Raw genomic sequence first — 12,366 nt, forward strand, 5'->3', positions numbered from 1 at the left:
GAGCGAGAACACACAACACCCTTTTACAGGGTAGAGGCATAGAGCGAGAACACACAACAGCTATATACAGGGCAGAGGCCTAGAGCGAGAACACACTACACCCATGTACAGGGCAGAGGCCTAGAGCGAGAACACACTACACCCATGTACAGGGCAGAGGCATAGAGCGAGAACACACAACACCCTTTTACAGGGTAGAGGCATAGAGCGAGAACACACAACAGCTATATACAGGGCAGAGGCCTAGAGCGAGAACACACTACACCCATGTACAGGGCAGAGGCCTAGAGCGAGAACACACTACACCCATGTACAGGGCAGAGGCCTAGAGCGAGAACACACTACACCCATGTACAGGGCAGAGGCATAGAGCGAGGGCATGCAGGACCCATGTACAGGGCAGAGGCATCGAGCGAGAACACACTACACCCATGTACAGGGCAGAGGCATAGAGCGAGGGCATGCAGGACCCATGTACAGGGCAGAGGCATCGAGCGAGAACACACAACACCCATGTACAGGGCAGAGGCCTAGAGCGAGAACACACTACACCCATGTACAGGGCAGAGGCATAGAGCGAGGGCATGCAGGACCCATGTACAGGGCAGAGGCCTAGAGCGAGAACACACTACACCCATGTACAGGGCAGAGGCCTAGAGCGAGAACACACTACACCCATGTACAGGGCAGAGGCATAGAGCGAGGGCATGCAGGACCCATGTACAGGGCAGAGGCATCGAGCGAGAACACACAACACCCATGTACAGGGCAGAGGCATCGAGCGAGAACACACTACACCCATGTACAGGGCAGAGGCATCGAGCGAGAACACACAACACCCATGTACAGGGCAGAGGCATAGAGCGAGGGCATGCAGGACCCATGTACAGGGCAGAGGCATCGAGCGAGAACACACAACACCCATGTACAGGGCAGAGGCATCGAGCGAGAACACACAGCACCCATGTACAGGGCAGAGGCAAAGAGCGAGCATACACAACACCCATGCACAGGGCAGAGGCATAGAATGAGTACATTCAGCAACCGTGTACAGGGCAAAGGCATATAGTGAGAAAATGCTACACATATGTGCTGGCTGCGTGTTATTGAAGGGAAGATCGACAGCGCTGTTCATAAGACCGAACAGAAGGGGAGCAGGAAATGCACATTTCTGGAGCCCTCCATCAGTGAAAGCAGCAAGGGCTCAGGATGAGATGCATAAGACGGCTGAAAGTGGGGGGGTGGTGGGTGGGGGGGGGGGTGTAGCACCTTAACAGAAGTCTGTGAACACTAGAGGTGCAGAGCGCAACCTTTCCAGGTTGGCCGGAGCTCGGGGTGTTCAAGAAGTTGTGAGCGGTTTGCCACCCACTCTCTTCATTTGGTCCCTGGAGACCAGGAGTGTGTGGAAGAGTGGTGCTAGGAGTGAGTGATCTTAGAAGCAAGCTGCCAGATTACCCCGAGAGCACGGGATTCACAGGCTCGAATCTGAAAGAAGAAACCTTAGATTCCTTGAGCTGGCGCGGCTCCAGGATCCATAGCCTTGTGGCCCACGGGGGCAGGTGTGGCTACGCGGCTTCTGTTGAGTGACATGCCATAAGGATTGAGGCAGACCAATGGGTGGTATCTGTGTACTCTGATTTCAGAAAACCTTTGCTACAGTTCCACACAGACTAAAGAGTAAATGGGGCATCCCTGGGATGGCGGCCCCAATGGTCAAATGGCAAAGCCATTGTGTGAGTGATGGGTGTCACAGACTTCAAAAGTGGGAAACTTTAAGGATATGTGTTCTTCACTCTTCATAATTAACAAAGCAGAAGAGAGGATAGGAAATGCATGTCTGGACGTGGATAATACGGGTCACTGGCGTGATACCGAAGACCACGTGGAAAAATAAAGCACCTTCCAAAATTGATGGAGCCTCCTCTGGGAGATAGCAGCCTGGTTTCCAAGCAGCCAGATGCAAAACCCCAAGAAGCGAGGCGACGGGAGGCTCATCGTGTAGCCATGCACGTTACTAATCCCTTGCAAAGCATGCCATGTTCTGAAACAAGAATGATGGGGCCTGTGAATGATCATACTGGATAATGCCAGAGGTGGAACGATGTGCCCAGTTTGCAGGGAGGGTGGCGGCACAACTACAGTGCATAAACAGCCCCAGGGATGTAGAAATGGGCGGTTGAGTTACCAACCTGAACACATCAGTGGGAACACCTCATCTGGAGTACTGTGGTCAGTCCAAAGGGTTGCATCTCCAAAAGTATGACGACAGGTTGAGGTACCGACATGGGGGTTAGTTTAACCCCCAGCGCTGACACAAGACTAGGGCTTGCTTCATGAACAATGTCTGCCGGCGGGCGCTGATTCATGGAAGTGCTTCCGGCAGAACAGTGGGCACCAAAGCCCTGGGGTGGGTGGTCGCTAAAACTTGGACCTTGATCACTGGGAGTCCAGAATGTCTGGGCACGGCTTTCACTGCGTGACGTCAAAGTTCTGTTTTTGGTTTTCTCAATAAGAACATTCCTATGACTAGACTTGGGTTGATTGGGTGAACGTCATTTAGTGGAAAAGTGATACAAAATATTTTTTTAGCCGAAGCTAACGTGGGAGTGGGTCATGGGGAAAAGAAAAAGTTATCAGAGGAATTTTGATATTCGGAAGAAATGGTACTCTTATGATAAATGTTATTTTCCGGTGTTTTTCTTTTAACTAGAACTAATTCTATAAGGAGGTGTGTGCCGACTCATGGATTGATATTGGTATATTCTTGTTCCAAACATTTCTTCCATAAGGAGGGGCAAGCTGAGGCTATGGGGAGGGATGCTACATTTTTTGTAAAGGTACTTTATGGCACCTGCGGGGACCCTCGTTCTCAAGGTTTCTCTTGTTCTCCTCAGGTGCAGTCGTCTGAGTGATTGCCCACGTGCTGACGAGCCTCACCGCTTCACTGCTGAGCTCAACCATTGTGTGCAGCTCGAGGTGCACCCCAACAACGTGTCTGTTACTATCCCCGAACTATGGGTAAGTTATCTCGGGGTGCAACGGGGGCTGAAGGATACAGAACTTGTAAATGGGCAGGCCCATGTGGCGGAAGGTCCAGGGAGTCTTCACTGCGATCAGAAGTGATCTTTACTGCTGTAGCCCAGATCCACAGAGTGAGGGAGAGGCATCCCGTCCTATCTTGTTTGATGCTAAGGTCACTCCTAGAAAGATAGAAACTACCACCCAATGAGGAACCTCCCTCAAAGTGCCATGTGGTACTGTCTGCTTCGCAGGCCCATCCAGTGCTGCCGTCTTCATGCCATCCACAGGGTTGCAGTCCCAGTGGTGACTACACGTGCCCACTTCAGCCAATGTGTCGGCCATATTGAGTGGGATTGGGCCGGGGACCTAATCACACGCCCATCACACCTTCCTAAAAGTGATACCCAATCCCGCTGTTCAGTCTCTTTGTAAAGTTCCTGTAGAGCTAAGGCCTCCACTGAGAGTTAAAGTGTCTGAAGCTATCTTCACATACCCACCCACCATTGAAGACTAGGAGCACAGCACCGTAGCTTCCCTCTTGCTGATTTTGAGGTGTGCAGCTGTCACTCTCTTTGTGTCCGTTCTGTCCATTCGTTCTGTTTTTGTAGCTCTTTGGGTCCACTGGCTCACAATGGACCTTGCATTGCCAAGAGACCTGGTTTTGTTGTGTTACACAGTGCGGAGTCCCAGGGCATCGAAATCTACCCCTGCCTGAATAGCACTCCGTGTCAACACTACATTAAGACTCATGTAATAGTTTGTCTCCAGAATATACAGCAGTCCAGGTTCCGCTGTGGTCTGTGGACGGTCGGAACTGCCCTGCCCACCCTGGCACCATCTGTTAGGCCTGGGAATGTGGCAGATGCACTGCCCCGGGGTGGTTGAATGTGTTCAGTTGGCCACTTTTCTCGCTTGTCCTTGCCAGGTTTCTGTGCTGCCAGCCTGTGCCACCTGACACTCTGACATTTCTTTTCCAGCTCACTCTCTCTGTGAAGAATGTTCCAGATCTTTCAGCTGGCGTCACCTGCTCCTTCGAAGACATCGCTGAGCGAGAGGCCGTGATCAAGCACGGAGAGGTGCACTGCTTCTCGCCCTCCCTGCGGGACGTGCCCTCCGTCACCCGGGGCTATGGTGAGCGCTTCCTTGGGGTGCAGTGCTGCCGGCCTGCTAAGGGGCATATGTCCTACCAGAGTGAAAGGGCGTCAGTCCTACAAGAGTGAACTTCCATCCACCTTATACGAGAGACGAAGCTTCATCCTATACAGTGTACACAGGACAATCTGAGAATCCTTCTTTGGTTTATAGACCCATCGATAGTCAACCAATCTGTTTATTCATAGGGACAACAGAACGCACATCTGAGACATTCATGTTAGACTTGGGCCCTTTAGACCCCACAAACCACTGATGCAACGTCCAGTTGTTGTTCCGAGGGCCCCGACTGACACGTGACTTTTCACAGAGAAGACAACCTCTCTGGCCCTCCATCAGAGGGCGACAGCTCTTTCACAAAGTGGTATTTTACATCGCGTTAGTTACAACGCAAGTTGTTACGACGACTTGCGCTGGACTTGGGAATAGTATGATTTACTATTCCAACTCCAGCTTACGTAACAGTAGGGAAGGTTGGAATAGTATAGCATACTATTCCTTAGCTTGGAGGGCCATCCAGCGCAAATCGTTGTAATGACTTGCCTTGTAACGCCCGCGATGTAAACATACTGCGGTGTAACGACTTGCGTTGTAACGCCTGCGATGTAAACATACAGTGGTGTAACGACCGCGTTGTACAGGTCGTTTTCCGTTTCAAAAGTGTATAGGAAAACTGAATGAGGTCACATAGGGTGCCATTGAGGAGAGACTCTTAGTGAAGAAAGATGGTCGCCGCCTGTTCCAGTGCTCCACCAGAGAACAGCCAGTCGGATGTGGTATACACTATCATATTCACACTAAAAGTGCCTTAAAATCGTGGGACTGCCCAAACGCCGCCATGTAGGGCAGCATCAGACCTCGCCCTCCCCACCCACTCCAGCCAACAGCTGCATCTAAAAATCAAGGCTATAAATGTAGACTTCAGTGCCAGGCTGAAAATGCAACTGGTGCCAATGCAAGGAAAAACAAACTAAAAGCACAAACGAAAAACCAAGCCCTTTGGCCCGCTAACCCTGGAATCTGAAATTTAAATATGAAACATAATTAAACTTTCATCCAAAAGTGAATTTAATTTTGAACAAACTGTATACAAGACTGAATCACCTGCCACTCCAGCTAACTAAATGTCTACCACATAAATCTAGTCTAAAACTACCAGCATAATCAAATTGTAAAATCTTACTAAAAACTAAAAATCACAATCTGTGACTAAAGCTAAAACTAAATTCCCAAACTGGACTGGAAACCCCCTACCTAATATGTATCCACCCAACAGGAACTTAAGTATAAGACTGAAACTAAAAGTGAAATCTTCAGCTGATCAGAATCCTAAACTGAAACAAAACATTGTCATGAAGGCCCATCCCAGCCACTGCTGCGAGATCAGACCCAGACTGAAGGGTAACCACATTAGCAAGAGTAAGAACATGAACATGAAAATACAGTCCCAAACTTACCAACATTCAGAACTGAAACTAAAACTTGTTTCTAATTATAAGCTGAAATGCTAGATTTGGCGTGCATGAAGTCCAAGAGTGAAACCCGTGTTGTGCGAGACCCGTGTTGTGCGAGACCCGTGTTGTGCGAGACCCGTGTTGTGCGAGACCCGTAATGTGGTGTGAGACCGGTGTTGAGGTTTGAGACCCATGTAAGTGTGAGACCCGTGTAAGTGTGAGTGGCTCGAGTGCTACTCCTATGCTTGCTTCTAACTCGGCCCTTCCATCTCTACAGGGGACACCCGGGCTGTGAAGCTTCATCTGAAGTCCAAGGAGACGGGCAGGACCTTTGCCAGCACCGACTTTGTGTTCTACAACTGCAGCGTCCTCCAGTCGTAAGTACTGCCAGACGCCGCTTCGACGACAACATTGGGTGCAGAATGGACTGTAGTGCTGTTCATGCATGTAAGGGGGTGGGCACACTTCTGCTGTTACTCATGCGTGGGAGTTGAGGAGTTTTACCCCATTGAAGAAGGACTGCTTGCTGCTTCTGGAGTTAGTCCCCTGCAGGACTTGGCTCATGAAGGGCGAGTCTTTACGGCTCTTGTGCACGTGAAAGTGGGTTATTACTTGTGAATGAATGTTATCATGACATTGTGTCTTGGGCCAGACTGGTCTTGCGGTCCCATAAGCTCTGTTTCTGCCCCGTGTCAGCTGCTGTGCACCTTCCCAGCACCAGTGCACTGATTGCAGAATCTTTCATTTTTCCCATTGGTACTCAAAGGCCAGGAAAGCCAGAAGAGATTGTGACCCCCCCTAGCCCCCCACTGGCCCCCTCAGTCTGCAGACTCTGCATTAGCCCTAGGAGCAGCACGTGCAGACCTTGAGCTCAGCCGCTTATTGAGGTCTGCGTGATGTTCGCTCACTTTAAGTAATAACCACTGGCAAAGCCAATAAGTCCCGCCTATAATGTGTGTACTGAGCTTTTGGCTTTGTCAATGGTTGTCTATAAAGTATTGTTTAAAAAAGTTTTTAAAAATCATCGTTCTTGAGAAAAAGCAAACTCATCTTAAGGTATCTCAAAACTCTGTTGAATTAAATAGTTTCAATCTTTTTAAACACTTTTCAAACACGTTTCACTCTGAACAGAATTGAAAAAGAATAAGGAAGTGTCCGAATGTAAAAGGAAAGGCTTGCCAGCGCCTCGTTTTTTCCCACAGGGTCCATCCATTTGTTCCTCTGTGGTAGCAGAGTGAGCAGATTATTGGGTCTCTAGGAGAAGTGTCATGCTAAGTACACCTTCTGCCTCAGACGCTGAGTGATGCCGCAGATGTCCTGCCCCAGCACCACAACTGTTTTATGACAAAGCGTGAGCTTTAATGCAATATGTGGAATGCATGAGAAAAAAACAAATACAGCCTTTAAAATCTGCTCTTTTACCAAAATAGCCTTGTTGTCGTGCTCTTGCAGACCAGCTGGGAGGGCTGGGGAGCAACACAGTGCAGGTGCGGAGTGGGGACATCGGGTGGTATTTGGGACAAACAAGGGAGAATGCTAGAAAAAACATGTATTCCCATGGAGGGCTGATTGAAAAAGGAAAAAAATAGTTCTCTTAATGTGAGCAGTGGAAGGCTTACAAGTCAGTCAATTAAAAGGAACATAAAGTGGCAATGCTCCAGGGGAGGGACAAACATAAACCAGGAATGCATGCCATTGGATAAAAAGTAAACAAACAAGAGTGACAATAAAGACAACCAATGATAAGCAATGAGCCCACTCCAAGATCACAATAGGTATTTAGCAACCAGACAGCCTGGCTGGAGCGGTCTGGTAGGTAAGACTTAAAAATACAGGAGAGAGAGAGAAAATGAATGCAGGTACACTTTTGTTGCATCAGCCCTTGGGTTCCAGTCATCATCCAATGAATGAACGGTGCATTCTGGGAGGGTATCTGTGACTCCTGTTGGATTGCGTCTTTGTGCTCACAATAGAGTCCGTTCTGGGGTACGGTGCTGTGGGGTATATGTCCCTGGGTGCAGGGGCTGGGGGAGGATTGGTACCACGGAGCATCTTTTTATAGCTGGAGTCAAGAGATGGTGGCCTTTGGATGGCTCCATAAACAGTGGCTCTATCCGCACCCCACTCCCTACCCATGCATGCGGCCTCCTGACCCACTTCTGGAAAGGACTGCTTCGGTTCCATGCTCCCAGCGGCTCCCATGGGCATTGCTGCCTGCCCTGGCACTCTTTCGAGAAAGCGTGCCAGGAGGCGAGTGGTGACCAAGGGGAGATCGTGGAATCAAGAATCTCTTCCAGGGGCGGGAATATTCAGTGCTTATGACTTTGATGAGGATACCCCTGGAAGAGAACTAGGATTACAGGGAAATAATTTGTCCTTCCCGGGTTCATGCTGTCGCCCATCCTCCACCTCAACTTCGCTTCTTTTCTCATCCTCCTTCCTGTGATCCGAGGGAGGGCGAGAGGGATAAGCTCTTCCTTCTGCTCCACTTTCTTCCCATCGCAAGCTGCCCCAGCCTCCTCGGGGTGAGCAGCGGCCTCCAGATGAGCATTCGCTGGAATCTCTCTAATCCCCGGAGCTGCTAATGCTGTTAGTCGCTGGCTCTTTGATGTCTCCCCCTCGTGCTCTGTGCTGCCGCCACCTCTGAAAAGCATGTCCGAGGGGCCGGAGGAGGCCTAGGGACCACTGACTGGGGCCGAGCAGCACCCGTGCTCTTGTTGGCCACCTCTGGGCTCCTGCAGATGAAGCGAGGAAGGCTGCTCCGTCCGAGACGGAGTCCAGTGCACACCTAGCTGCTAGAAGTGGTTGGCGCTGGCAGCGGAGCTAGGGAAGCTCCTTGGCCATCTGGAGTGAAGTGAACAGAAGAGCTGTTTGCTGGAGCTGGGCAGCTCTACCCCCTTGAGCCAGTGTGCCAGCTTTGCTAGACTAGACCTTTTCCTTCACTCTGCCCCCTCCACCCCCCACGCTTACCCCCAACCACAGTCCTAAGGGCCTTACTGCTGTATTGTGCTGTTGTGAAGACACGGATAACATCAAGGTAGTCACACACCTCCAGCAGATGCAAGTCACAGATAGGAAGAAGGTATTCAGACACCTCCAGCAGATGCAAGTCACAGATAGGCACTGAAGAAGTTACTGAAGCCCACCAGAGAAATACCTGGCAGTCTGAAAGGCCGCTCCTACCTGACCTCACTTCCTGGACTGATCCTCGACTGCTCGGCTTCACAACCCCGGCAGTCAAGAACCGGAAGGGAATAACTTGATGCTTGGATTGGAGTGCACCGGCTCTAGTGGTCGCAGTCTTGCTGTGCCCAGTCGCCACTGACCGCCTGGGGTCCGAAGAGCGTCCTCATGGACACCTGCCTGTGAAGGGGCCTGAAGAACCGAAGTCCAGTAGGGATATTACTGCTGCTGACAGGCCTGTCAGGATGGAGGGAGCTGTGGGTCTAGAGGAGGGAGGGCTGGAGTCCTCTTATAGCCATGGCGCTGCAGAGCTGTGCCAGCACCCCTGTGGGTTCCTTAAAGCTTACTGCTGAGGGGTGCCTCTTCCAGACGGTATCCACAGCCGCTGGTGGGGCTCTCCCCCGCCCCTCCAGCACCCGGTAGCCTTGCTCCCTGCACTCGGGGCCTCTCCATCCCCCTGTCACCTGCACAGCGCCTCTCCTGGTCGCCCTATGCCAGTGGCCCTCGGGGGAAGGGCGCCGCCTTCACGCGCATGCGCTGTTCTCTCCTATCGAAAGCAGGGCCGGGGTCCCTGAGGTTTATTCAGAATCTCCCTGCACGTGGGTGCCCTGGGATGGGGGCTGAGCACCTCTCTTCTGCCAGCCCTCCGGCTGGCAGCACCCATGGGCTCCGCGCGTGCCACCCAGTAATGGTTTCAGAGGGCCCTCCCTACACATGGGTGGCTCTGGACTGGGCCCTGTCAGCACCCATGGGCACGGCGCCTCTGCCAACAGCAGCCCCACCAGCCTGACCCCTCCCCGCAGGATGCAGATGGGGCCCCACACAATGGTCCCCCGAGCCTGGGAGCGCTCTGCACAATGCAAGGGCGGACAAAGCTCCGGAAATGGCGGCCCGAGCCACTCGAGGAGTGCCAGGCCAGGCATGGAGGGTCACGCTGCGGGTACCACGTCACGAGGAGACATACCAGGCCGGGGAGGGGGCGAGAAGCAGGGGCCCCGTCTTACCCCAGAGCCATGAATGAGCGCGGTGTATGTTGCAGGAGAGGCGCAGATCACACAGGGTGTCTGCTCACCTGCGCCCTCCTGCCAACACATCCCAGGCCTGTGCCTCCAGACAAGTGCGGCATCCTCCACTCATCCGTTACCATGGCAACGGGAGGCGGGCTACCTGCCGGGCAGGCTCGGCGGCCCCGGCTTCCTGTTTGGAGGATGCGCTGCTTTTCGGGGGCTCCTCCCCTCTGTGCGGCGCTGTGCACGGCCTGATTGGAGGCCGTCGGCGTCGTCGCTGCACCCTTCCCACGAGAGCCCAGAGGGGCTGACAGACGTCGGATCCGGCGGAGGATGCTACAGTCAGTGGCTGCCGCCAGGAGCCTGCATCTGTGGTTAGTCGGTGGCTACCATCCGCAGCCGCCAGGGCTGCAGTCAAGTGGCTACCGTCGGGGCTAACACCATGGACTACAGTTAGGAGGCAGCCTCTGTGATTAGTTGATGGCCACCACCATCAGCAGCTATCGAGAGCTGCAGTCAGTGGCTACCGTCGGGACAACACCAGGGGTAATGACTAGCCAGTGGCTACCGTCAGCAGCTATCTGGGGCTTCAGTTTAGCGGCTACTGTCAGAAACCAGCATCTATGGTTGGTCGGTGGGTGCCATGTGCAGCTGTCGGGGGCTGCAGTCAGTGGCTACCATCAGGAGCTATCGAGAGCTACAGTCAGTGGCTACCGTCTGGCCAACACCAGGGGCTGCAGTGAGTGGCTATCGTCAGAAAACAGCATCTGTGGTTAGTCAGTGGCTACCATCAGCGGCTGTCGGGGGCTGCTCTCAAGTGGCTACGTCGGGCCAACATCAGCTGCTACACTCTGCTGCAGTCAGGAGCCATCAACTGTGGTTAGTCCAGGGCTACCGTCAGCAGCTATCAAGGGCTACAGTCAGTGGCCACTATCGGGGCCACCATCTGAGTATACAGTCAGTGGCTACCGTCAGGAGCCAGCATCTGTGGTTAGTCGGTGGCTACTGTCAGCAGCTGTCAGGGGCTACAGTCTGTCCCTACATGCTCCTGACAAGCATCTGTGGTTAGTCGGTGGCTACTGCCGAGCAGCCAAGGTCCGTGGCTACTTTCAGGGGCTACTTTCAGGGGCTACTTTCAGGGGCTGCTGTTATTGGCTTCCGTCGAAGCTAACATCAGAGGCTGCAATCTGTGACTACTGTTAGGAGTGCGTATCTGTGGTTAGTCGGTGGCTACTGTCAGCAGCTGTCTGTAGCTACAGTCACTGGCTACTGTCTAGTCAACACCAGAGGATGCAGTCAGTGGCTTCCCTCAGGAGCCAAATACAAAACCACAGTTGATGGACAGAATGCAGAACAATGTCATACATTCACCCCAGTACAGAGATCTGGGGCCTTAGGTTTTTCTTTGTTCGCCCTAAGTTGGCAGGGTATGCTCAGACGTGAGTCCCTTGCTCACTTTGCCACTGGATTCAAGCTAGCCGGGCTGAAGACTGCTGGAATGCCAGAAACCGGTCCTAGGATGCTTGATTCCGGTCCAGTGAAGACATGGCTTGGCAGTTCAGGCTGGACTGTTCCCATGAGGCACAGGGTCAGACTGATTTGCATATGGCCATGTCTGAACTGCGGTGGTGGAGTGAGCTAAAGAACGGTGATGGATTAAACCCAGATCAGTTGACTGGGGGTGAGTGTTTGTATTGTCAACGCTCCGTCCATCATCCCCTTTGGTTTTTCTTTGTTCACCCTCAGGAGCCAGCATCTGTGGTTAGTCGGTGGCTACTGTCGGAGGCCAAGATCAGTGGCTACCGCCAGCAGTTGTCAGGAGCTGCGGTCAGTGGCTACCTTCCAGTACAACATCAGGGGCTGCAGTCGGTGGCTACCTTCTGGGACAACATCAGGGGCTGCAGTCGGTTGCTACCTTCTGGGACAACATCAGGGGCTGCAGTCAGTGGCTACAGTCGGCGGCTGTCAGGGGCTGTGTCGGTGGATACAGGCAGGATTCAGCATCTGTGGTTAGTCACGGGCTACTGTTGGACAGGCTAAAATCATGGGGAACAGTCAGTTGCAGCTGTCAGCTGCCAAGGTAACGGGCTACAGTCAGTGGCTATGGTTAGAAACTTAACATCAGGGTCTATAGTCATTGGCTACAGCGAGGAGGCAAATCTGTAGTTAGACAGTGGCCACCTTCAACAGCCCAGGTCAGGGTCTACAGTCCGTGGCTACTGTCATCAGCCAAGGTCATGGGTTGCAGTCGGTGGCTTCCATCATCAGCCAAGGTCATGGGTTGCAGTCAGTGGCTTCCTTCATCAGCCAAGGTCATGGGTTGCAGTCAGTGGCTACCTTCAGGGGCTACAGTCAGTGACTCCCATCAGTAAATGTCCGGGTCTACAATCAATGGCTACCATCTGTAAGTCAGTGGCTACCGTCGGCAGCCAAGGTCAGGAGCCAACATCTGTAGGTACAGCCTTCAGCTACCATCGTTTACCACCTGCAGCCATCAGGGGCTAAAGCCAGAGACTTGTCCACAGTGGCTACAGCCAGAGGCTTTCACC

At 52.6% G+C, this 12,366-nt stretch overlaps 1 protein-coding gene across 1 annotated transcript in view; it reads left to right on the top strand.

Annotated features, from left to right (window-relative positions):
- PLXNA3 (plexin A3) overlaps positions 1 to 12,366 on the top strand; it is a 522,917-nt gene that overhangs the window by 305,685 nt on the left and 204,866 nt on the right. The window contains exons 6-8 of the mRNA XM_086940293.1: positions 2,895 to 3,018; positions 3,999 to 4,152; positions 5,905 to 6,004. Of these exons, the coding sequence (XP_086796419.1) occupies positions 2,895 to 3,018; positions 3,999 to 4,152; positions 5,905 to 6,004 (378 nt within the window). The remainder of the gene's footprint in view (positions 1 to 2,894; positions 3,019 to 3,998; positions 4,153 to 5,904; positions 6,005 to 12,366) is intronic.

The sequence above is a fragment of the Lissotriton vulgaris genome, chromosome 10, assembly GCF_964263255.1.
Source record: "Lissotriton vulgaris chromosome 10, aLisVul1.2, whole genome shotgun sequence".
Taxonomy (NCBI): Eukaryota; Metazoa; Chordata; class Amphibia; order Caudata; family Salamandridae; genus Lissotriton; species Lissotriton vulgaris.